General features: G+C 33.3%; 1 protein-coding gene across 1 annotated transcript in view; it reads left to right on the top strand.

Annotated features, from left to right (window-relative positions):
• The window catches only part of eys (eyes shut homolog), a 254,763-nt gene that overhangs the window by 54,375 nt on the left and 174,168 nt on the right, over positions 1–26,220 (top strand). Inside the window, 6 exon segments of the mRNA XM_051126527.1 lie at positions 8,340–8,573; positions 8,674–8,796; positions 9,143–9,256; positions 13,459–13,572; positions 13,810–13,923; positions 17,988–18,185. Of these exon segments, the coding sequence (XP_050982484.1) occupies positions 8,340–8,573; positions 8,674–8,796; positions 9,143–9,256; positions 13,459–13,572; positions 13,810–13,923; positions 17,988–18,185 (897 nt within the window).

The raw sequence follows: 26,220 nt of genomic DNA, 5'->3' as shown, positions 1-26,220 counted from the left end.
CTAAATGGATTAGCACAGGTTTGCACAAATGCTTACAGGTGGTGATGTGTGTAATTTCTTCAGTTCTTAAGATATTTTCTCTTAATGTGCTTGTTATTTAGGCTTGATTGTAAACACTGTGGGTCTTTCAAAACCTTGTTCGCTCGACTATCCACAACCAGCCTGATGTGGCTTGCTTGCTTTGAGTGTGGGGTGGAGCTATCTCCTTGTCTGACCAACGACAGACAGGGAGTGTGTTTCTAGAAACCTGTTTGCTAGTGTATTTCAGATTTACAAGGAAATGGCAAGTAACACAATGTGACATTTTAAAGTAGAAAAACTGAAATAGTGTTTTCCTGTAAAAAGTACTCCAATCATCTTTAGTTTTATGTCAGAATTTTGTATTTATTTTTTTCTTTATTTATTTATTTAAAAGTGTAGATGTGTACTGAGTGATTACACATTATTATGAAGAGCCTATCGATTAGTGGAAAATGCTTTTTATGAATGGAATGGATGATTAAGTTATATTAAATGCTGTATTTTAAAAGTTAAATGTAAGTAACAGCTTAAAGACATTAAGTATAATGTTAACTAAAGTCACTGTTTGCTTTATAAAAAACAATTTTTTGTTAGATACCATGTGTAATTGGTAATGACTAATTTTCAAATCAGTTCAATCCATTTAGAATTCAGATGGGTTTTTTTGTTTGTTTTTGTTTTTGTTTTGTTTTTTTGAAGCCCACTTCCATTATTCCATTATTTTCTCAGATTTTGATGTGTTATGTCGTAATCAGAATGTCTGACTTGTAAGTACAAGCTTCTTAGGTGCACTTGAAGGCAGCATAACTACTAGCTATAAACATTAGTTGCTTTAAGGGGCAGTCTACTGGCTTTTTTCAAAGGCTGGATTATGTTTATGGGGTGCACTGTAACATGTTCATGCTTCATTTTTAAAAAATCACATTATTTTTCACATATTTGTCTTTATTCGACACTGCTTTTCTGTTCTCCTAAAAAACGGTCTGTTGACTTGCTGGTTCCTCCCTCAGAAATTCGCAATGGGATCAGATTGGTTAGCTGGCCCAGTGTGTTGTGATTCGCTAACCGTCTAGTGCACATTGTCCAGAAATGTCACATCTCTTAACATTACGGGTAGTTGCATGTTGCCAGGGGCAGGGTTTATGTAAATTTCAGGGTTTGTGATGTCACTAGAAGCGATTTCTTTAAAAGACAATGTCTCCCTTTGCTTTGAACTTTGAGTGTTGCAACTTTGCAGATGTTGTTTATGCTCAAACAGCCACATTACACACTAAGTAAAGTTAAAAAGGTGAAATCGTACTTTATGACCCCTTTAAGTAACATTAGTCATTTTGCCAAACTCCAGCTATTCAAGACATAGCAATTTAGTGACACGTCAGGTAACTGGACATTTTGCATGTGATGTAAAAATCACTCAAAACACCTTTTAAGATGTTCCACTCCAATTATGATGCTGCTTTCAAAGTGGCTTCCAGTGTAGACAGTGAGGCTGCTCAGTAGGTTTTGGTACAGAGCCAGCATGTCTTAGTTTTGCCTCCATTTAGCTGCAAGCATTTTTGATGTTTGGCACTGATGTTGAGGGAATCGAGTTGCATCCAAATTTGCTTCATGGGGTTGAGGTCAGGGCATCCACAACCATCCAACAAACAATTTCTAAACTAACCTCTTTTTCTGCACTTTGGGCGAAGTCTAACTCAAAAAGCAACCAGAAAGCTTAGAACCATGTAGGATGTGTCACTTTTTTGGATATATTTCTCTGCGTAAAGCCTAAGGGAATTGCCGTAACAATGAAAAAGTATTATTTCTCCTTCTCCAAACTGTACAGCTGGTACTGTGCTTTTAGGCAGGTAGAGTTCTTCTGGCAAATCCAGATTCATCCTTCAGGCTGGCAGATGGTGATGAGTGATCCATCACTCCAGAGAATGGATTTTAACTGCTCACGAGTCCAGTAATGGTGAGCTTCACACTTCTACAGCCCACACATGAGCTGGTATGTTGCTACACAGCTGTTGAAACCCATTTCATTAAGTTTCCTGCGAACAGTTGTAGCTTCCAGGAGCTCAGCGTTGAATGTTAACATTTTTTGCATTTATACATGCTTCAGTATTCAGAGATTATGCACGTTCGGTGTGGTTTACCACTCTATGGCTGAACCGCTGTTATTCCTGAATGTTTCTCCTTTGTAATAACACCACCAGTCAACCAGAAGAGTGCAGAAATGTGGCTGTCTTTATTTTATGACCGATGGCTGCATGTATATTAATAACGAAAGGGTCTGGAATAGCTAAACATGCTAATTAAAAAGGGTTCGTATTTACTTCTGCTCATGTAGTGCACCAGCAGGGTGTGTGGTTTACCGAAGGCTGATATATTTACTTCACATCATTCAAATGTAAGTTTTGAGGGCACCTACTGTGAAGTAAAGCAAATTCACTTTGGTTCTGCTTTCTGCACAAATAATTTTACTTGCATTGATCTAACGGGGGGTTATGCATGCATGTGCCCTCAGGGATTCATTGCTAAGTAGCTGTTGTAAAGAATGTTTTGATTTATTCAGATTTTTCTATTATGTTACAGCGAGCCAAACTAATCAATACTGTATGTGGCTTGTTAGAGCGCAAAAAGCAAAACAACAAAGATCTAAAAATAAGCCCATCTCCTAGAGGAAATTTGTTAACTCAGCGTTGAGTCACATCATTAATGGAATTATTTGAAATGCAAATATTGGAAGGCTAGAGAATTAACAAGTTGTGTCCAGCAACTTGCAGGGAAATGTTTCTGTTTTATAGTTATAATGATCTGTTGAGCTTTAGTTACTTCTCTACTGTGTTGTCTTATTGTATTTCCACACTAAGGTCTTTTTTAGAATAATAACAGGCAGAATAAGGCGAGAATGGGAGAAATTACAACAATTAGAATAGCAGCTGTAGAAAATTAACTCCCACCTTTTAATTAAAAGAGCCAATTGTCTCATTGGCAAAGCCATCACCATTTTTACAGCAGTGTTAACTCTTCAACACACATGCGCATTGGCTGGACAGTTCATGGTTTAACTTAAAGAGGCCATATTTGTGGTATAGTTTAATTATATTTTATTAGTGATTTGACCAGTATTTTTGGAGCTTTTGGGATCATCCTAGTCAGTGTATTTCCATGAAATTTGGGTAACTGGAAGAATCATAGTGAGATTTTCTGTAGTAAAGGGAGATAAGTTTGCTGTTTCCTAGATTTTACTCCTGGAAAAAAATGCTGTAGTAATCATTTGTTAGTTTTAGGGACTGTATTACACCACTTTTTTTGTTTTACGTCAATCTTTATTTCTCTTAGTAGTAGTAGTAGTAGTAGTAGTTTTTGGGGATTCATCCAAAAAAAAAAAAAAAATCATCCAGTATATTTTGCAAAAACTACATTTTGATCAATATTTAGACTGAAATCTACTCAATATCTTTTTCAAGGTTGTAATTTTTGCAGCTTTATTGTCCAGGATCGTCCTGTTGCCAGTACTAGTTAACACACAGAAGAATGCCAGAAGCTTTCAACATGCAGACAAGCATAGATTAAACTCCTAAAGAGTGCAATCCCTCTGTGTGCATTGTGTACACTGACATTACAGAGACATCAATGTCTCTGCAACATGCTCTGAAAGAGGAATGTTGACAGTTCAGATGTCCCATTGATTGTACTGAAGATTCACAGGCCTTCTCTGCTTTGAACAGCTGTCTCAATGTTACTGCCCCATTGCAGCACTGTAGTGTTTGTATCCTTTGAAAGCCCTTGATAAAGTGTTTACTCATTTCTAACTCTAGATTTATATTTAAAAAATAGACAGTTTATATTAAATCATTATTTGAGTTGATATTACAGTCATTAAATTGTATAATTACTGGATAAATTAAATGAAAAAGATAGTAAAAAATAAAACATTAAGTTAAATAAAATTATATGGGTAAATATGGGTAAATATGGGTATTATGCAATGGTATAGTGCCTTATTTTTTACATTTATTATACATACAGCTTTTATGGCATTAATTAACATGATTATAAGGAGTGCATGTGCGTTCATTTATGAAATTTATTTTTCGCACTTAACTTTCACGCTTCTATTTAAGTGAGCAACTATGTAGTAAAAAAGGTAACATCAATAGCCGGGTTTCCATCCAGAGTTGCAAATTTAACTTGTACGCAAAACTGAAATCTCACATAAAACATTAGCGAATAAGCACAGTTTCCATCCAATGTGTCAAAGAGAACAAAATCATCACTTCCTGATAAACTGGGACTATATATCACTAAGCAAAGTAGGAGAAGTCACTGAATATAATAATTTTAATATTCAGAGGTGGATGCCTGCTGTTTTGGAATGCAGTCGTGTAAGACAGTTGTGGGAGGCAGTTATACAGAAATACTTTAACAGACTTTGCGCGGGCATTTCAGAATGACTATAACAACATTTCAGATGCTGTGAAAGAGATCGGTCCTTTGGTTAGTCAGTTTGCCATCCCATAGTGCAAAGTCAGATGACTTTTTAGATGCACTTGGAGGATTTTTCGCCCATTTTTCGCATTAACCCTTTTTCGAACAAGTCAAAAACCACCTCAAGCGAGCTTAAAAACTTTTTTGCAAATTAAAGTACTTCACTTCCAGAAGAAAAATTTACAGATGATATATTCAACCCTTTGTCATCCAAGATGTTAATGTCTTACTTTATTTAGTCATAAAGAAAGTTTTTTGAGGAAAACATTTCACAAACTGTCTCCATATAACGGATTTCTATGGTCCCCCGGAGTTTAAACTTCCAAATAATCCTACATCACTGCTGAAGTACCACCACAGTGTTTACAAAGTTAAGGTGCAAAGAAGGTCAAACAACATTTACAAAAAAAGGTAAAGTAGCAATGTAGGACGATTTTGAAGTTAGAGGAGAAAATGATATGGGAGTTTTTTGACATACCCTTAACAGTTGTGAACCAGAGTTCACAGAGCTAGACAAGAAGAGTGTTTGAGGTTAAAAAAAAAACAAAAAAAAAACATTTTGCTAGATAAGACATTTCTTCCTTGGCTGGGATCGTTTACAGCCCTTTGATGCTTGCATTTTGGAAGTTCAAACTCAGGGGCACATTAGAAGTCCACTATATGGTGAGAAATCCTGAAATGTTTTCCTCAAAAACATAATTTCTTTACGGCTAAAGAAAGAAAGACATGAATATCTTGGATAACAAGGGGGTGAGCACATTATCTGTAATTTTTTGTTCTGGAAGTGAACTACTCCTTTAAGGTATTTTTAATTGACATTGGCGTTTACATCACTTGTTTCTGATACGATACTTCAAAATGCACATAAAAACAGGGTGATGAAAGTACAGCTAGTTTTGAGAAAAATGTTCAATGTAACATTCTGACAAAACATTTCAAAATAAAATATTGTTTTTGGGGGAATAGTCAATAGTCAATAGTAATTATTTATTAATTTCTACAGTTTTTATTGAAATTTGTCAAGAATTTGGTTCCCAAATTATTTTTGTTTTATTGACATGAAATGCATACCATCATTGCCCTAGTGAAAAAGTAATATATTCAAAATACATTTTATTTAATACAAATCAAAGTTCAAATCTATTAACATTTTTACTTACAAAATGCTTGAGACTTATTTATTTTGGAGTACTACTTGTGCACAATGCGCTTTTCTTCATATTAAGCCTAAAATGTGTTTTTAGGTCACTATTGATTGTGTGATCCTTAAGGTATCAGTCTTTAAATGCAAGATATTTAAAGCATACCTGAAGTATACTTGCAATAGTTAAACTTTAGCTCAATCTAATATACTTAAAGGAGAGGTCCACTTCCAAAACAAAGTTTCACATCTAATGTACTCACCCCCTTGTCATCCAAGATGTTCATGTCTTTCTTTCTTCAGTCGTGAAAAAATTGTTTTTTGAGGAAAGCATTTTTCTTCATATAATGGACTGATATGGTGCCCCGATTTTGAACTTCCAAAATGCAGTTTAAATGCGGCTTTAAACTATTCCAAATATGGTTGTAAACAATCCCAGCCGAGAAAGAAGGGTCTTATAGCGTAACGATTGGTTATTTTCATAAAAATAATACAATTTATATACTTTTTAATGTCAAACGGTCATCTTGTCTTACTCTGCCTGGACTGTTTTTTCCAGTTCATGACAGTTAGGGTATGTCGAAAAACTCCCATCTCATGTTCTCCCTCAACTTCAAAATCATCCTATATAAGGGTGTTTGATCTTCTTTGCATGTTCACTTTGCAAAGACTGGGTCAGAACTTCTGCAGCAATGTAGGATGACTTTAAAATTATTTTTGAAGTTGAGGGAGAAAATACGATTGGAGTTTTTCAACATACCCTGACTTGAGCCAGAATACACCGAGTTCAACAGGAGCAAGGCAAGACGAGTGTTTGAGAATAAAAAGTATTTAAATTGTTTTTTTTTTTTTTAATGAAAATAACAGATCATTTCGCTAGATAAGACCCTTCTTCCTCAGCTGGGATTGTTTACAACCACATTTGGGATCGTTTGAAGCTGCATTTAAACTGCATTTTGGAAGTTCAAAATCGGGGCACTATATCATTATATGAAGAAAAATGTTAAAATGTTTTCCTCAAAAAACAATTTCTTTACGACTGAAGAAAGAAAGACATGAACATCTTGGATGACAAGGGGGTGAGTAAATTATATGTGAAACTTTGTTTTGGAAGTGGAATTCTCCTTTAAGTATATCTTTAGTTGGACTTCAGCACTGCTTTCGCACAATTAAAGTGCATTAAGTACAAAATTAGTAGTTCCAGTTTTTGCAGACTTTAGGTACAGCAGTTTAGTATACTGAAAGTACAATTGCAGGGTATTTTTATTAAGTACATAAATATCTAATTTAGGACTGTCGAACAATTAATCGCAATTAGTCGCATATAAAATAAGTTTATATTTATATGTTTATGTGTGTGTGTGTACTGTGTGTAATTATTATAGTATATATAAATACACACACACACACACACACACACACACATATATATATATATATATAGATATATATGTATATGTATATTTAAGAAATATTTACAAGTATATGTATTTATTATAATTTTTATGTAATTTATGTTTTAATAAAATATTTTGTGCATAAAATTTCTCTTAAATATATACATTATTTGTGTTTATTTATATATACATAATAATTACACACAGTACACACACATATTATTTGTGTTTATTTATATATACATAATAATTACACACAGTACACACACATATTATTTGTGTTTATTTATATATACATAATAATTACACACAGTACACACACATATTATTTGTGTTTATTTATATATACATAATAATTACACACAGTACACACACATATTATTTGTGTTTATTTATATATACATAATAATTACACACAGTACACGCAGTACACACACATATTAGGCAAACTCAAACTTTTATTTTGTATGTGATTAATCAGGAATAATCGTTTGACAGCCCTAATCTAAATGTGTTTGTATTATACTTAGCATGTAATAAATGTATTTCAAATACATTTAAGTGTATTCATTTTTCACTAGGGTGCAGAGAGAGGGAAAAAAATAAAAGAAAATAATAGGACAAAAAAAAGACTAATAAAAAAGTAAACACTTCCAATTCGAGGTGTTGTTTACTCTTCAGTTGTTGGCCATCTCAGATTAGCAATGTCAATTACATGCCACTTGATTGGAGCTTTGATGACAGGACGTGTTCTTGGGTTGTGACCTCTGCATCACTTGAGTTGTTGTGCTTTTTATCTGCTGCCTCTCCGAGATAAGAACTGTTCCTCGGCTGTCACTGATTGCACATCTCTGGATAAGGTCTTCCCATACACCAGCACCTGCTATAGTCTGAGAGGACAGGTGAAATACTGCTCCTATAGCATAGGTTTCGATTTTTGTGTAAACCGTTTTACTGGTGAGGTTGGCTTAAGTTTTATTGGGTTTACTTCATTAGGTTTATTGGCATGATGTATCCGTTCGTCTTTGAAAAGTCAAGGTCCCAAAATATGCGAAACGAATACAAAATATTACATTTTAAAAGCAACTTTGGAAGTTTCTTTCCTTTTTCGCAATGCATATTAATTGAGTGGCATAATATTTGCATTTTATGTCTGTTTATATCACTCCTTGAGGATGTAAATGCATGGAGTACCAGCATTTGGCAACAGTGTCAATTGAGGCATGACAGCTGAATAACGAATGCTGAAGTGTCTCTATTGAGCCATTCCACATCAATCAGCCCTTTCATCCCATTTCACACAGGATTCACAGGACATGACTGCTCCACGCCGGCTACGGGCTGCACTTCCAACCCGTGCGATACGAAGGGCACCTCCATGTGCGAAGAGCAGCAGGGTGGTTTCAAGTGCATGTGTCACCATGGCTATACGGGCCTATTTTGTGAAACTTCCATCAGTCACTGCGTTGAGGGATTGTGTCATCACGGATCAAAGTGCGTGGATCTCCCGCTGGGCTTCGTCTGTGAATGTTTGCCTGGTAAGAATGATTTTGTACGGCCCGTCTCCTGCCAGTCCCCCTGTCTACACCTTCACGAAAGCATCCATTTAACCCTCACCCCATTTTCATCTCTGCTCAGGGTTACGAGGACGATTCTGTGAGGTAAACATCGATGACTGTCTGGATAAGCCTTGTGGTGCACTCAGTATCTGTAAAGATGGTATCAATGCCTATGACTGTTTCTGTGCACCTGGGTTCGTCGGTAAGTCACCACAAGCAATTTTCTAGAGCAATTTCTTCCTTTGCCCAGTTTTCTAACATTCAATTCCCCTCTGTTGAGCCGTGTTTAAAAGGTCTGTGGCCTCAAATCTGCTCCTGTATTGTAAGACATTAGTTGACCGGCTGCTTATCAAGGGGAATTTCTTAAACCACATTAGCCTGCCATCACATTTTCTGCCATCTATTTGACCAAGGAGACAGGAGTGTTGTTTTTTTTCTTCCACAGCACCTCATCATTAGCTGTGGGTTATTTTATTTGAAGGGGCATCACGGCCCCTGTATTTGCAAGGAAATCCTTAATGAAATGAACCTTTCCCCTTCTTCTCAAGGTAATAACTGCGAGATTGAAGTAAATGAGTGTCTTAGTCAACCCTGTCAGAATGGTGCCTCTTGCGCAGATGAGCTTAACTCCTTCAGCTGTCTCTGCCCTGCCGGGACCACAGGTACATAATTCCTTCTTGCCAGCGCACTTTCACAGGCTGATTTTAGGTGACGAAGGCATCACAGGTACATTTTGAAACTGACAACCATGTTTTAATGTAGGATTGAATCCTTTAAATTACATTTCTGGACGGTTACACAATACAGGATGGTCAGTATCAAGTAAAACTAGATTTGTCTTAGCTGTGGAACTTTATAATTTTTGTGAAAGTAAGAAAATACTGAGAGAAAATTGAAAAAAAAAAAAAAAAAAAAAAAATATATATATATATATATATATACTGCTGTCGCATGGACTGTTTTAACAATGTCCTTACTACCTTTCTGGTACCTACGTTTTTTTTTGCATTGTTATTTTGTAATGTATCATAGACATACAGTATCTCACAAATCCTTTTATAAACAAAGTGTAGAGAGTGTATATAAGAGATTGATTGTGAAGTGTAGAGAGCTTTGTTGATTATAATGTAACTTTGTGAGATCGCAGTGAACTAAGATGAGTGACAGATTTTAATGATTTTTAAGGGAGTTTGTAAATGAGATACTGATTTAATACAACAGTTAAATAAACAAGAAGTTAATATTAAGCGACTTACAGTGTCTGACTATAACACTATGGTCTAATTTTGTTCTATTTAATAGTCAAAAATAGTTTGAAACAAGTAACAACTGAGCTGCTGTGCATCTCCATTCAAACAGCGGTGTTTCGTTTATGAATGAACATGCATTTTTTAAATGAATCTAGCGAGTCAGTGATTCAATTTCTCATTCATAAAGACAGTCACTTGCTTTATTCCTGAATGAATCAGCCATTCAAATGAATCAAATGAATGAATGATTCAGTAATTAAATCAGTGACTTTCCGCCATCTAGTGGCAGATTTAGTTTCATTTTTAAGGTATATTTTCAGTTATTTAAATTATTTAATATTTCTGTATTAAAAAATATATATTTAAAACATTAATTTCAACATGAATTTATTAATTTTATTGCACTCATGCCACCTCTGAGCCCCATTAAACATGAAAATACAACTACAAGCCACTTTTGTGTTCTTCTATGCCACCTCTGTAGTACAAATTCATTTTGTTACAGTTTTTCTCGATTGCTAAAACACTATAAGTAGTCTTTTGAACTAAAATTTCAAAACCATAATGCCATTTTTCAAAAAGCACACCCATTTTCCTAAACTATAAACACTACTCCCCTGCTTTAACACATGAGTCAGATTTGGTGAACTGTTACTGCAAAACTCTACACACAAATCCCTACATTTCTCAGTGCTTACATCATGTGGTCATTTAGAAAGCACTAGCATTCAATATTGTTCACTCAAGTCTGCAAAGTTTGAGCTCAATTAGTACACAATTACCCAAGTGGAAACACTAGGAGTCAAAATTTATCACACACCAATCAGAAGCTTCGATTTAGATAAAAGGGCCAAAGTCAGTTTACAGTTTGGTGCTTTTCTCAGATCAGAAATGAAATTCTCAAAACTACTTGTTCAACCTCCACATCATGTAATCACTTGTGCACATCATAAAATGTTTCTAATTTTTTTTTTTTAACAAGTTGTGTTTGCTTTGGTACGTTCATGTAACTGATTATGCAATGGATTTGTCTGCTTTTTCCTACATTTTCAGTCCCTATTGTCATGTTGCTATAGTCTTACCCCTCAAAACATCAAGTCATTAGCTCATCGTATATGTCTTTGCAGGAAATGCTAAACTTTTTATCTAGTTGTCATAAACGGTCAAGCATATTCTACACATTTCTATTAGACTTTTTGTATATTTGCCATAAATTGTTAAAGTGAATACTGACTTTCACCAGAGACTACAGATCAACCAATGATAAAGCAGTTCTTTGAAATAGCTCAAAGGTACATCTCAACATCTCATGAACCTTCAGTTGGAAAGCATATATAGACAGAGGACAACACAACACAGTTACAAATTCTGACAGTGCACTTTCTAATGTATATTTCCGCCTTTGCCCATATTTACTTTGTTCTTTCCTATTGCACAATGACTTTGTAATGTATTTATATGTTATTTTATTTTGTTATATATATATATATATATATATATATATATATTTGTTTTTTTTTTTTTTTTTTTTTTTTTTTTTTGTCAGACCACTAGTAAAAGTGTAACTGTGAATACTATCTGCTCTTTTTCAATCAATATCCCGCATACAGTAATATGCAATTTCGAAGACAAAGAGTATAAGGTGAAGAATGACGACAACAACATGGAAGAGAAATAGGAAGGGCAAGAAAACAAGCAGTCTTATATATTTTAGTTGATGCGTGCCATGCAAGGGGATTTTACCTCTGCTGCCTGTCCATGCCCAATTTAGTCTGTGATGTTGAGGAGGTTGTTTGGCCTGTCCCAGACCAAAGACAGGGTGCTGGGGCAGAACAATTATTTTTGTTGTTGTTTGCTGTTCTACAGTACAATAAATTAAGGATTAAAACACTTGCAAATGCATACATTTGTTGTGTTCATCGTGTTAATTTAAAAAAAAAATTTTCCCCAAGCAACACTTATTACCAGTTTTCGTAGTATTGTTTTGAATTGATCTCATCAGTGTGTAAAACTGTGTTATAGTGTGTGTGTTTTTGAGGGTTTGTGTGTCATGTCTGAGAGCAAAGTTTGTTTTTTCAGCAAGATTGAGTGGTTTTGAGTGGAGAGCTTCATTTTGACCTGAATATAGTAAGTTTAGGGAATTGAGTTAGAAGTTACGGATTTGTGTTTAGAGTTCCGCAAAAGCAAGGCATAATTTCAAGAAATGTGTTTAAGCAATTGAGAAAAACTGTAATACTGATTTCATTTGATTGGTAACTTATTCTTATTCTTGTTCTTATTCAGTTGTTTTAATTAGAAATTTTAAAAAGCTTAATAAATACAATTATTAAAAAAACAGACAAAAAAAGATGACAAAATTTAATAAAGTTGGAAAAATGCCATTACAAAGGTAAAAAAGTCAAATATCAGCTTTGTAATGGGAAGACACGTTTTTGATCAGATTTTTTGATTATTGATTAGAAGGTGCTCCTAACATTTTGACTGTGCTCCTGAATTTTTTAAGTTAAAAAGAAAAGTAAGCGTAGACCCAGCACACACATCTGTGCTGTAATCAGATGCGTTCTTAACTGCTGCTTTCGCACTGCTGTCATTTGTTTATTTCGTTATTGAGAGGAAAGCGTGCAGCATATATTTACATATTCATCCAAATGTCGCTCTGGTTCAGCTGTGTTTGCTCTGAAGTGCTGTGCGTCTTATTTTTTTCTTGACATGTAGGAGGGCTGAAGTACAGTCTTGCGCTACAGCGCCGCACTCGTCAAACCGTGTTATTGCAGGCTCTTACATAAGGTCAAATGAGATCAAATGACTACTCGACAACAAAAATATACGTTGATAATATCAGCTAATCATTTCAGCCCTATTGCTGCCTATGCATGGCTCTCGGATTTCATCAAAAATATCTAAATTTGTGTTTTCTTACATAGGTTCTTTTGGGTTTGAAACGACATGAGGGTGAGCAATTAATGCTACAATTTAAATTTTTGGGTGAACTATCTCTTTAATAAAGGTCTGTGAAAAGGGCCCATTGGTTGAGCCAGAAGCTGACAATCCATTCAAACTAATAGAGCAATGTCTTTAAATCGCCGCAGAGAAGTTAACTTGCAAATGGCTTACTTATAGTTGTCTCAGCACTTCAAACTGAGATGGAGGGATTTTAATATAGAAAAAATTACACACTTCGGCGTGACATGATATGATCATTTAGTGTGTCATGTTTAGTTTACAAACAACCCTTTAAAACAGAGGGGCACTTTTAGTTCTTATCCAGCCACATTAAATTTCTATTTCGAGAGTAATTTCCACTTAATTCTTTCATGTTCATGCAAATTGGAAAGGAAATAGGCTCATTTGGCGGTGTGAGTCAACTCAAGCTCTCAGTATATTTTAGGAACCTCCTGCCCAACGGAATGTAAATTCGTCTACTTTCATTTCAAACCAGGAGGTGTATTGCTCGAAGGCTTAAAAGGGATTTTAGATTTGTTTTTACTTTTATTCCAGATTCTTTGTGCGCTGAAAACTTCAGCTTATAATTGGTTGGCATGGGAATTTCTACGACAACTCTCATTTTTTTCCCCTCTTTTTGTGTGCCTTTCTCTTTTTCTTCAATTTCTCAGGCAGTTTATGTGAAATAAACATAGATGAATGCCAGTCATCACCATGCATGAACAACGGCACGTGCTTGGACCTCTCAGATGGGTTTAAATGCATTTGCCCTTCAGGTTTCTCTGGTGTGTTTAATGTTTAGAACATTATCGCATTGATTATCTCTTCATTGCACCTCTATTGCTCTCATGGGGCCATGCACTAAAATATGACTCCACATCGTAAAACTATACATAGTCCCCAAATACTAAGTATAAATGTCTTGTCATATTTTTGTCATTTGTGGAAAGCTGTCTCTCAGGTATTCTCTGAGAGACATGGGCTGCTTTCAAAATTTTTCTGCTTTATTTTGTGCGTTAAAGGACCTGAGTGCTCGCTGAACGTTGATGAGTGTGTCTCATATCCCTGTAAGAATGGAGGCACCTGCATTGACCAACCGGGTAATTACTACTGCCGATGCGCGGCTCCATTTAAAGGTAATGAAGACTGAGGGACTGGGGTGAAGGGTGAAGAAAAGCAAAGTTAATTAACTTCAGAGAGCATTCCTCTCACCTGTCTGAACTTGTGCAGTCAGTATTGCCACATCAAGACATCTTCATTGATCATATCATAATTTCAAATTAAAGTGAATTTAAAATGTTGAAATATCTCTGAAATAAAATCATATAAAAATAGAGAATAACATCCTGTGAGAAACCAGTCATAATGGTCCATTTTTATTTTAAGGGTCAACATACTGAGAAAATTGCCTTTAAAATTTTCCAAATGAAGTTCTTAGCACTGCATATTACTAATCAAAAATGAAGCTTGGATATATTTACGGTAGGAAATTTACAAAATATCTTCATGGAACAGGATCTTTACTTAATATTCAAATGATTTTTGGCATATGTGCCAAAAATGTGTTATGTTGTTTTATTTTGTTTTATTTTAGATTATGTTTTGTTCTTTTATTTTATGTAATTTTATTTTGTTTTATGTTTTGTTTTATTTTATGCTATTATTTTGTTATTTTATGTTTTATTTTATGTTATGTTGTTTTAGTTTAGTTTAGTTTTTGTTTATGTAATTTCATTTTGTTATTTTACGTTTTTGTTATTTTATTTTATTTTGATATTTTATTTTTTTGTTATTTTATTAATTTATTTTATTTTATGGTTTTGTTCTTTTATTTTGTTCTTTTATTTTATCTAATTTTATTTTTTGTTATTTTATTTTGCTATTGTATGGTTTTGCTCTTTTATTTTATGTAATTTTATTTTATTTTGTTATTTTATTTAGTTTTATGTTATTTTATGCTATTATTTTGTTATGCTATGTTATTTTATGTTTTTGTTATTTTATTATTTTATGTAATTTTATTTTGTTATTTTATGTCTTGTCAGTGTGCTTTATACTCTTCTTTTTGATGTAATTTTTTAATGTCAAAAATGATTGGAGGTAGAAATTAAATTTACATTTATAACAGTTTTTATAACATTTATAACACAAAACCAGTCATAAGAATCCATTTTTATTTTAAGGGTCAAAATACTAAAAAAATTGCCTTTAAAGTTTTCCAAATGAAGTTCTTAGCAATCCGTATTACTAATCAAAAAATAAGTTTGGATATATTTATGGTAGGAAATTTACAAAATATCTTAATGGAACATGATCTTTACTTAATATCCTAATGATTTTTGGCATATGTGCAAAAATGTGTTATTTTGTTTTATTTTATTTATTTGTTTAGTTTAGTTTGATTTAGTTTAGTTTTATGTAATTTTATTTATTTTGTTGTTTTGTTTTGTTTGTTTGAGAAATCGCCTTTAAAGTTGTCCAATTGAAGTTCTTAGCAATGCATATTACTAATTAAAAATTACATTTTGATATATTTATGGTAGGAAATTGACAAAATATCTTCATGGAAAATGATTTTTGTTTAATATCCTAATGATTTTTTTCCTTAAACCAAAAATGTATAATTTTGACCCATGCAATGTATTGTTGGCTATTGCTACAAATATACCAGTGCTACTTATGACTGGTTTTGTGGTCCAGGACCACATTTTAGGATCATGTTAACCACACACTTGACTTACCATTCAACATTTTGCTGAGGATAATGTATTATAGCAAGCCCTGTATTCATATGCACACAATACGGTATGCAGGTTCAGTTCAGAGGTTGATCGAATCAGACCTAAATGTCAGGACAAATTCCCCCTAGAGTGCTGTGCTTTTTGACTACGTTATTCGGATCAGAAAACTGCCTCCTGGAAAAGTTTGCTACGTGAATACACCTGTTTTACACAGCTGTATTTCGTGCATTATTGGGTTTTCTCCGTGGTTTTTTTGTGTATGTTTGATGCTCAGCTGGTCAATTCTGGACACAAAATGCAGCTCATCTAAAATCGATCAGGCAGCTCAGTCATCGCTGCTTATACTCAAACAGAGATCACGGATCACACTTCCATTAGACGCGCAAATTAGGTTGTCAGGGATAATGATGATATCGGTTATTCTGTTTTGAAATTGAGGAAAAAAGGCACAGAGGCTTCACCGCCCTCAGAAATGCGAGTAGTGTTTATGTGGAGGGATGCTGGAAACATTAACCTACCCATTACACTGCTATCCTTTACTGAATGATCTAGTGTCTAGACTGGCTAAAATATAGTGCACAGACTATCTATGTGTTAATTGAAACCCTGAGACTTGTAGCAACCATTACCCAACAATGCCATGAGTGTAATTGGACAATCTAAGGCATGTCATTAATTTTCATTGAAGTTGTTCTCACCTATCTGTCTCAAATGTGCCAGTATGTAATGGGTTCTTGTACTGTCTTCGATTCATGTATATTTTTGTCTGATCCATTTAAGCCAGACTAGCCTGCTAACCAGCTTCACTGACTAGTTTTAGTTACTTACCACTTACCATTATAAGAGGTGCTTTCAAGCTGGTTTTAGCTAGTGACTAACTTGACTACACATCTCTGTCTGGCTGTCCTAATAATTAATAGCTAACTCATTTTGGTAACACATCAGGATTGCTCATCTAAAACCAGTTGGAATTAATAAGATGACCCAAACTAGTCTAAACTGTTTTCAACAGGATTATGCAAAAATATGGAAATATCAGGTGTATTTATTTTGTTTTACATTTTACATCCAGGTCTAGTCAGGAGATTTTTTGTGAAATCAACATTACTCATCTAAATTATTATTATTAAGATAGTCCAAACTAGTCAGCAGGGTAAAAATGAAAAAAATAAAATAAAATAAAATAAAGGAATTATCTGCTTTATTTAATTTTACTTTTGCTTTTTAGTTTTTATTTCATTATTTTATTTTATGTAATTTAATTTGTTATTTTATGTTTTATTTTGTTGTGTTATGTTGTTGTATTTTATTTTATTTTATTTTATTTTATTTTATTTTATTTTGTTATTTTATGGTTTTGTTTTTTATTTTGTTGTTTTATTTAATGTAATTTAATTTTATTATTATTTTGTTTTTTATGCTTTTGTTTCTTTTTTGTTGTTTTAATGTCATTTTTATTTAGTTGTTTTATTTTGTTTTATTTTATGTTGTTGTTTTGTTGTTTTATTTCATGTATTTTTTTGTTTGTTTGTTTTATGTTATATTAATGTAATTTTATTTTGTTTTATGGTTTTATTTTATTATTTTATTTTATGTAATTTTATTTTGATGTTATTTTTGTTATTTTGTCTGTTTTATTTTGTTTTTATAATGTGATTCTTTTTTATTATATTGTGTTATTTTGTTTTATTTTAGCTTGTTGTTTTGTTTTGTTTTGTTTTTGTTTTGTTTTGTTTTGTTTTATTTTATTATCTTATCTATCTTATTTTACGTAATTTTATGTTATGATATTTAATGTTTTATTTTATGTTATGATGTTTTATTATTTTATTTTATGTAATTTTATTGTTTTGTTTTATTTTATGTTATGTTGTTTGTTATATTTATTCTATTTTGTTTTGTTTTATTTATTATTATGTATCTTATCTGTGTAAAGTTTTATCCAGGCTTGAAAAAAGTTTTGAGAAATTGCACTTTATTAATGCAATTGCTATACTGTAATATGAATGAATGAATGAAGAAATGAATGAATAAATAAATAAATAAATCTTTGTGCAGTGATAACTGGAAAAAAGTCAATATTGTGATTCAATGCAACAAAAAAAAAAAAAGAAAAAGAAAATGTTATTTTATTTCATCTTTTTTTTTTAGTTTAAATTAGATTTTTTGAATGCACATCAGAATAATAAAAAATAGATTGCAACATTTTGTCACTTAGGTGACAAAAATAAATTGTTTATGCCTTTATCTTGCAAAAGTCATGAAAATTCAGTGGTAAAAAATGTGAGACCCCTTTAAAAAAGTGACAAGGCTGTTTTTGACTTAAATGTGGCAATAGAGGCCTTTTAAGTAGTTAATTATGAGAATTTGTAGAGTAAACAGTCAAACATTTTCTGTTGTTGTTGTTGTTTTTGTTGTAGAAGGAATTGTGTTTCTCATTCTGTATTTGGAATTTCCAGGGATTAACTGCGAGTCGCTGCCCTGTGAGGCCGCTAATCCGTGTGATAACGGGGCAGAGTGCGTGGAGGAGGCTGATCCCGTCCTCTTCCCTCTGGGTTTCCGGTGCCGATGTCGCCAGGGTTTCACGGGGCCCCGCTGTGAGATCAACATAGACGAGTGCAGCTCCAACCCCTGTCTGCACGGCTTCTGTTACGACGGTAAATACTGTAGTTACTGCTCAGCCTTGAACTCACAAACTCCAAACGTTTCCCTTTAGTCTCATTAGCACACTGATACTCTAGAAAGGCACTCTGTGTGGAGCAAAGGCACTGCTGGTTTACCCCTTTGACAGTGTTAGCCGTGACTTAGTTTAATAAGCAGTTTTATGAGACGCAAGTTGCTCCATTCAGTATGACCAGGCCACAGTTGCTTTGGTGTGCTCTTGACAAGTGTGTTGCTCCAGCTGTGAGCGAGTATCCGTACGGCATAAACGCCGCTTTGTAATTTGAATAATGGATGATAAATGACAGAGATAATACAATCAAAGCCCAAGGCTGGGTGTTGTTCTCCCTCAGCAATCCAATAAGCTGTTTTTTGCCCTTTTGTGTTGCATCTTCTGCATAAATCATTACAAAAGCCATAGATCAAATACATGTTGTCAGTAAAGGATTACAGATCGCAAAGCGCTAAATAGGCCTTTGCAATGAAGTACTTCCAAATTGGAAGCTGTAACACATTTGATGTGAGTTATTGCATACAAACCTCCAACCAACGGAAGACAGGCAAATTGTTTAGGAAACCTGTTCGAAAACAGTCATTATTATTGCATACCACACTTACACCTTCATCTTTAACACAAACTCAAAGGGCCTTTAAAATGAGTCACAGAAGGTGTTTTCCAGTTGACAGTATTTTATTTGAGTGATAAAGATTTAATTCAATGTAGCATAATGGGGGATGTCATTGCAGTGACACTGAGAAGAAGACAAACCTTTCAAAACTGTCCAAGATTTTATAGTTTGTTTAAAAGAGGCTGTAAATCGTCCCCTCAAAGTAGCAGAAAACACTTTCAAAATCAGTGTGTGTTGTCCAGTGTCCTTTTTGTCTAAATACTTTTGCTGTTAACTTGCTAGCCATCCTGTTTTAGGTTTTAACCACGCAGGATTCTAATTACCAGACTTTAAAGTCAGTGTAAAGGCGATTCAGAGAATTGTTTCTAAATGTTAGAGATGTATTGCCGAAAACACATTACAAAGACTGTGAACTATGTAGTACTGAATTAGTGCTGAGTTAGACTGTTAAACTGTTTTTTTTTTTTTTTTTCTTAGCCAGCTGTAGAGGGCTGTAAGGTTAAAATAAGACACTATTGGTTTGTTTGTTTGTTTGTTGTTATTTTTATTCTATTATTTTTTTGTAATTTGTTCCCTCTTCAACAATCAAGTTTATTAGCCGTGGTTCTTACAGTCTTAGAAAATCGGGTTATACAAGGGAATTTAAATGTGTTATTTATACATCTGGAAATATCACAAAGGTTAATACATTTTTTTAGAATGAATATATTTTTCTAGTTATTTCATGTTCTGAAACATTTTATAGGGTAGGAATAACTAGAAGAGTGCTCTAAAGTCATTGGTAATAAAAAGTCCCTAAAAAAAGATCATTCCAACTTCTGTAATTATGTAATTTTAGTTTAAGTACTTAATTTATTTAATTTAAACCTTGTTTCTACAAATAAAATACAGCAGAAGTAACAGATATATCTGTGATATATCCTAATATGGTTTTCTCATAACTTCTCATAACTTTATTTCTGAATGAATCAAAAACCGAGGTTCCTTATTTTTTTTAAAGAAATAATTACCAGAATTTATATACCAAAAGAATATAAATACCCAACATAGTCTTTCTAACAAAAAAAAAAAAAAAAAAAAAAAAATTCTATATGCTTTTGATTAATAACATGTAAAGATTAAATGGAATCCAGAATATTAATGAAAAACACAGAATTTGGTTTAAAAAATTTTTTACGTATTTCACAAGACCTTAAAATTTTAATTTTTGTTAAACATTTAATAAATTGCTGTTAAATTGTTCAGTTTTCATAATTTCAATTAGACATGCATTTTAATCAATATTTTTTAATTTAACCATTAAAACAGAGTCTAGAAAAAATATATATTATTTTATTTTATTTTATTACTTTATTATTTTATTTTATTTTTATTTATTTATTTATTTTTTGAGTTTGTCTGTGGTTCTCAGTCTTAGGAAATTTGGTTATATAAGGGTTTTTTAAATGTGTGATTTATAGATCTGGAAAAGTCACAGAAGTTTAATACATTAAGAATAAATGTATGTTTCTAGTTATTTCAATCTCTAAAATATTTTATAGGGTAGAAATTGCGGTTAGTGAATAAAAATAAAATTAACTAGAAAAGTCCTCTAAGTTCATTTGTAATAAGTTGCTAAAAGAGACATTATTCAGACTTCTGTAATTATGCAATTTAATTTTAAGTACTTCATTTATTTAATCTTATCCTATTTTCTGCAAATAAAATAAAGTTTGAAAAGTTTAAAATAAAGTTTTCTTATTACAGCAAAAGTAACAGATATATCTTTGATATATCCTAATTTGGTTTTATCATAACTTTTTATTTCTGAATGAATCAAAAAACCGAGGTTATAGTCTTTGGTCCCTTAGAAAACTCTAGAAGGTATTGACATGGACTACCTTGCTCCCTTTAATTCATCCTGTGTTAAGAGTTTAAATGTGTTTTGGGATCGTAGCATCAGATCTGACCAACAAATAAATGCGGTGATTGGCTCTTGCATTTTTTCAGTTACGCCTTTTCTGCCAGATTAAATTTTTTCTTTCTAATGAAGCTTTGGAGATAGCAATCCTTGTGCATGTCTAAAATCACTACATGGCTGCCTGTGCATTTTAGAATTCTTCTTTGTTTTTAAATCTCTAAGCAATCTGGCACAGAGTTATCGGTCTGAGCAAGTCCATCTATACAGTTCCACACGAAATCTGAGATCTGGTGAACAGAGACTGCTCTCTGTCCCCAGATCACGGGGATAGAGCCTTTGTTATTGCTGGCCCTAGGCTGTGGAAGAGCCTCCCGGCTTATATCAGATCGGCACAGTCTTTAACTGCTTTTAAATCATCTCTAAAAAAAACTATTTTTCTCCTTTTCTTTCAACTTGCTGTGAGCTTCTGTCGTGAATATGTGGTTTGCCCTGTGCTTTTGTTTTATGTTTTGTTCAGCACTTTGGTCAGCCGTGCTTGCTGTTTTTACATGTTTTAAATATAAATAAAACAGAGCTTTAACTGAGACAGCAGTCAGATTCACGTTAAAGATAGTTTCAAGCATTGTGCTGATTTAAACTGGTTAATGAGCTAAAGCATATACAACATTTTGTAAGGTTGTGGTTGTATGCAGTTCATGTTATCTGTCTCATAGTTTTATCCTTAGAGAATTATGGTATGTTTCTTTCAAATGTGTTACAAATTATGTACACTTAAGAAATGAAGTCATATCAGTAAAGTTCATTTTTATTGTACATAATGTACTGTGCTAAACTAGACAGTAGCACACATACATAGAATCTTTCTCAGACAAGTGCCTCAAACAACTAAACTTTTTATCTTTGCACTGCAAAAATATTGAGAAAAGTTTAAAAAGCAGGGCACCATGATGTTCTTGTCTGAACTCAGCAAATGTAATTGTCTTTTGTACTTTAGCCAATTTGAATTTGTTAAATGGTAAATGTCTTCTTCAGTCAGTAAGCTCTTGTAACGGCAATTGCTGATCTGTTGTTCAGCAAATTTCAATTAGCAATACTTTAAATGCCCATTTGTCTTTATCATGCAGTTTTAAATGACTGCTTGGTAAGGCTGCCTGCCTCTGGGGGAGAAGACGTCTTGAAACATAAGATGCTTCTTTTTGGACGCAAATAGACCCACAATAACAATGGAGGTCAATAACCATGAATCAAATAATCAGATGGTCATTGAACATCACAGCACTAGAAACTAAAAAAATAAGAGCATCATAAAACAAACCCCAGGCAGTAAAACAGTAATCCTACAACAGTAACTTTTGAATGCAGTACATGCTGGGAGCTCTATGTGTTCAGTATATAGTAATTGTTTGCTCATACTGATGTAGATAAAGACTCCATTTTCATTCAGTGTACAAGATATTTTTCAGAATTGCTGGTCATGTCTTTGTGTGAAACTTTTTAAAGGAATAATTTTCTAGTTTAATCATTTTAAACGTCAAAATCTGCAAAATCTGCTCACCCCCAGGCTATTCAAGATTTAGATGAGCTTGTTTCTTCAACCAAAAAGATTTGGAGAAATTTAGCATTACATGAGTTGCTCACTAATGGATCCTCTGCAGTGAATGGGTGATGTCACAATGAGGTCAAACAACCAATTATAACATCACAATAATTGACAAGCAATCTATAAGAATTCTAGGACCCTGTGATTTCTGTAATGTGGAAATTGTGGATAGATAAAATTGGAATTTAATATTGTGGAATGTCACAGAATTTGCAAATTTTGGATGAATAAATCAACAGTAGTTCAGTACACTTAAATCAAAATATGATATGGACTAGTGTTTGTAAATGTTAAGCCCTGTATGGGCACAAAAGCACGATTTCGTTTACTACACACATCCTGAAGCGTGCATGGCCCTCGCAGTGTTTTCAGCTTCTGCCGCCTCAATATATGAGTACGTGAACACATAACCATAAAACACAGAGCTGCTCAGAGTCATTTCAGGAGCGCTTTACCATTTCTTTTGAGAAAAACCACCATCATATAATGCAAACAGAAACTTAATCTTCACAGCAACCCATCAAAATAAAAGTTTGGTTCAACTTGAAGAAACTGTGACAGAAATATATTGCTCAACGTAATGATAGTACTACTACTGCTAATAAAATCATTATTAATATATATATATATATATATATATATATATATATATATATTTAAAAAATATTTGCCAGAAAAATTATTTACCAGAATTAATTTACCAGAAAAATGTAAATACACAATGCAGTCTTTCTGAAAGAAAACGATATAAATAAAAAATTATAAAATAGTTTTTGCAAAATTAATTAATTAGGTATGATTTTGATTATAAAATGTAATTAAAAAGGAATGCAGAAAATAAATGGAAAACACAGTGTTTGGTAAAAAATAAATAAATGAATAAATAAATACATATCATATTTCATTAAAAAGCGTATTTCACAGGGCCTTCAAAATGTAATTTTTGTTAAACATTTGATAAATTGCTGTCAAATCGTGTAAGTTTCATAATTTCAATTAATTAGACATGCCTTTTGATTAATATTATTTTAATTTACCATTTAAAACAACGTTTTAAAAAATTTAAAAAAAAAAAACTACAATGGAAAAAACTGAATTTGAGAAAAAAAAAAAAAAAAAAAAAAAAGATTAAAAAAATTTCATAGGGCCCTAGAATTCGGTCCATCAGTTCAGTCCAACATCTTGTGAAGTGAAAAGCTGCATGTTTGTAAGAAACAAATCCATCATTAAAGCATTTTTAACTTACGTAATAGAAAAAGGCATCTCATGTGAATCAGGAGAGAAATGTGCAGAGATCAAGCATGTTTACATGCAAAAACAGAAGAGACATTTTTCCAAGAAGTGTCATTATGAATTATAGACTTGTCTTTTGGCCAGAAGCAACGGTTCAAATGTCTTAATGATGGATTTGTTTATTACAAGAGGAAATAACTACTGAGTGTATTAACCTTAATGCATGAAACCGATGTTGATAATGTTGCGCACATTAATTTGCTACACTCTAAAAAAAAAAAAAAAAAAAAAATTCTGGGTTTAAAACATCCCAACTTGGCAACCCAGCGCTGGATACATTTTGGGTTATTTTGACCCAGCTGAATTAAATGTTTTTACCAAACATGCTGGGCTATTTTATTTACTGTAAGTCAACTATTGCTGGTTTAAAAATTGACTGGAACTTATAAAAACACACAGAATTACTAGAGGCAACAGCAATAATCAAAAGATGAACATTTATTATTAAGCAAGAACACATGGACAAAATACAAGACAAATTGAACTTATTTGGGTGAAAACAGCATAGTTTACAATATTACATACATTTAAACTCGTTTAACACTCTGACTGACTGTAACTCAGCAGCTGGGTTGTTTCGTCAGAGACAGGCGGTTGAGTAGAAAAAAATAACCCAGCGTTAAAAATGACCCAGCATCTTAGTTACATAAAAACTACCCAGCACCTGGGTAAAAAATATTAAAAACAACCCAATAAAATGACCCAATGGGCTGAACCCAGCGTTTGGGTTAAAAAAAAATAAACCAGCATTTTTTTAAGAGTGTACAATATACTAAATTGTGCTGTAATGCAATAGTACTGTATGCAGTATTATGCATTGCAAACTTACACTATACATGCACCCTACTTCTAAATTCTTGCCATTTAGCGGATGCTTTTTATCCAAATGGACATGTAGTTCACTAATTGCACTCCCAGAGCAACCTGCAGTTAAGTACTGTGCTCTGAGGTAAAATAGTGACAGAGATGAAGGACGATTTTGTAACCAGGCAACCAAATATTCCTCGTCCACCACTTAGATTCAAACCTGCAGCCACTTTGTCTCATCTAGCAACATCTCCAATTCCAACAAGCTCGGTCAGACAAAGTTTACTTGTTTACTTTCTCCCAGACTGCACCAGAAAAAAACAGCCCCACACATGTAGTCCCTCAGGGCCTGACCGCCATATAGGAGGTGTGCGATTTGCAGTGTTTGTGTGGGGAGAGAGTGAGCGAGCAAGGTGTATCTTTTGAGCAGCTGGTGTGAGTAATACGGGTGCCACTCTGGACCCCAAGCATTTAATGAGAGTAATCGTGGGTACACGAACAAAGACAGAGTGGCAGCATAGATTACGTGGTAAATCTAAGGGATAATGAAGAATCCTGGGACTTGGAGCAGGCCTTGTAATAAATTCGCGGCTGTAAGAACCCACAATTACCTCTGTCACAGGCTGCTGTTTTGCAGCAGAAAGGCAGGGGATGCATTTCACCTCGACGCCGTTAATGATTAAAGGCTTGTGGAATGGGTCATTAGGTTTCGGGTAAGTCAAATGCAACGCAAAGACGGTGGACAGCGACACTCTTGTAGCATTTGTAAAAGAGATGGCTACACAAACACACATTTTACATTTAATTGGACACACTGTGTTTCCAGCTGCTGGGGTGAATATAAATGACCATGGAATTGCGCAAGCAGAGAAAGACGGTTTTCCTGATAAGCTTAGGAACAAAGGTTTATGGACAAAAGAGAGAATATGATGAGAATATGATAAGTCTTTTGACTTCAGTGGCTGTGGAGGGAAATATAGAGTGTAAAAAATGAGGCGTTTGTAGAGCTTAAAAAATGTAATCCATGTCTTAAATGTCTTTAAATGCCGTAAGTGCTTAAAATGTCAAGTTCCCATGTCTTAAAATCTAAAAGTAATTGTTAAATATGCAAAATAATTGTTCTATGCAAGGTGTTTATTCTATGATCACATGATCACATTTGTGTTTTATCATTTCAGAGTTGCCGCCTTAAATGTAGTTAGCAGTCTTATTTTTCCTGCATAAAACTGATAATGTTTTAAAAATAATATAATAAATATAATAATACTTTCCTGTTTAACAGAAAAGTCTGATGTTTTTGCAAACTGGCCCATATTTGGTTTTTGACCACTGAAAATGTGTACATTTTAATGATTTACTCCTAGAGCCATACTGAAATTCCAATATCTCTGGAACTGAACCATATAGTGTCTTAAAAATTAAAATGCCAAAAGGAACGTTTAAGACCCAATATGTAAAAGGGCATTAAAATATCTGTAATACTTCTTGAGTTACAGGCATACAAACTTTGAAGACAAAACTTGAAAAGTGATGTTTCCCATCTATAATAAATATAATAATATTTCACAACAACATTGTTTTGTGGTGTTTTTGATCAGATAAACCATAAAATTATGAATCATAGTGTGTGATTGTAAAATTGGGTTGTGTGATTTTGTGGTGTTGCTTTATTGCTTGCTGTGATCCATGTACCGACGTCATCTTCACAAGGTTTAATTTCATAACCAGCCTTGAAAATGCTGCCCAAGATCAACCCTGTTCCTACAATGTCCTTGAATGATGTGTTTGTAAAACCAAGTTCG

The sequence above is a fragment of the Labeo rohita genome, chromosome 13, assembly GCF_022985175.1.
Source record: "Labeo rohita strain BAU-BD-2019 chromosome 13, IGBB_LRoh.1.0, whole genome shotgun sequence".
NCBI classification, from domain to species: Eukaryota; Metazoa; Chordata; class Actinopteri; order Cypriniformes; family Cyprinidae; genus Labeo; species Labeo rohita.
Note: the sequence above shows the minus strand (reverse complement) of the source record. Positions and strands in the feature narration are given on the sequence as shown.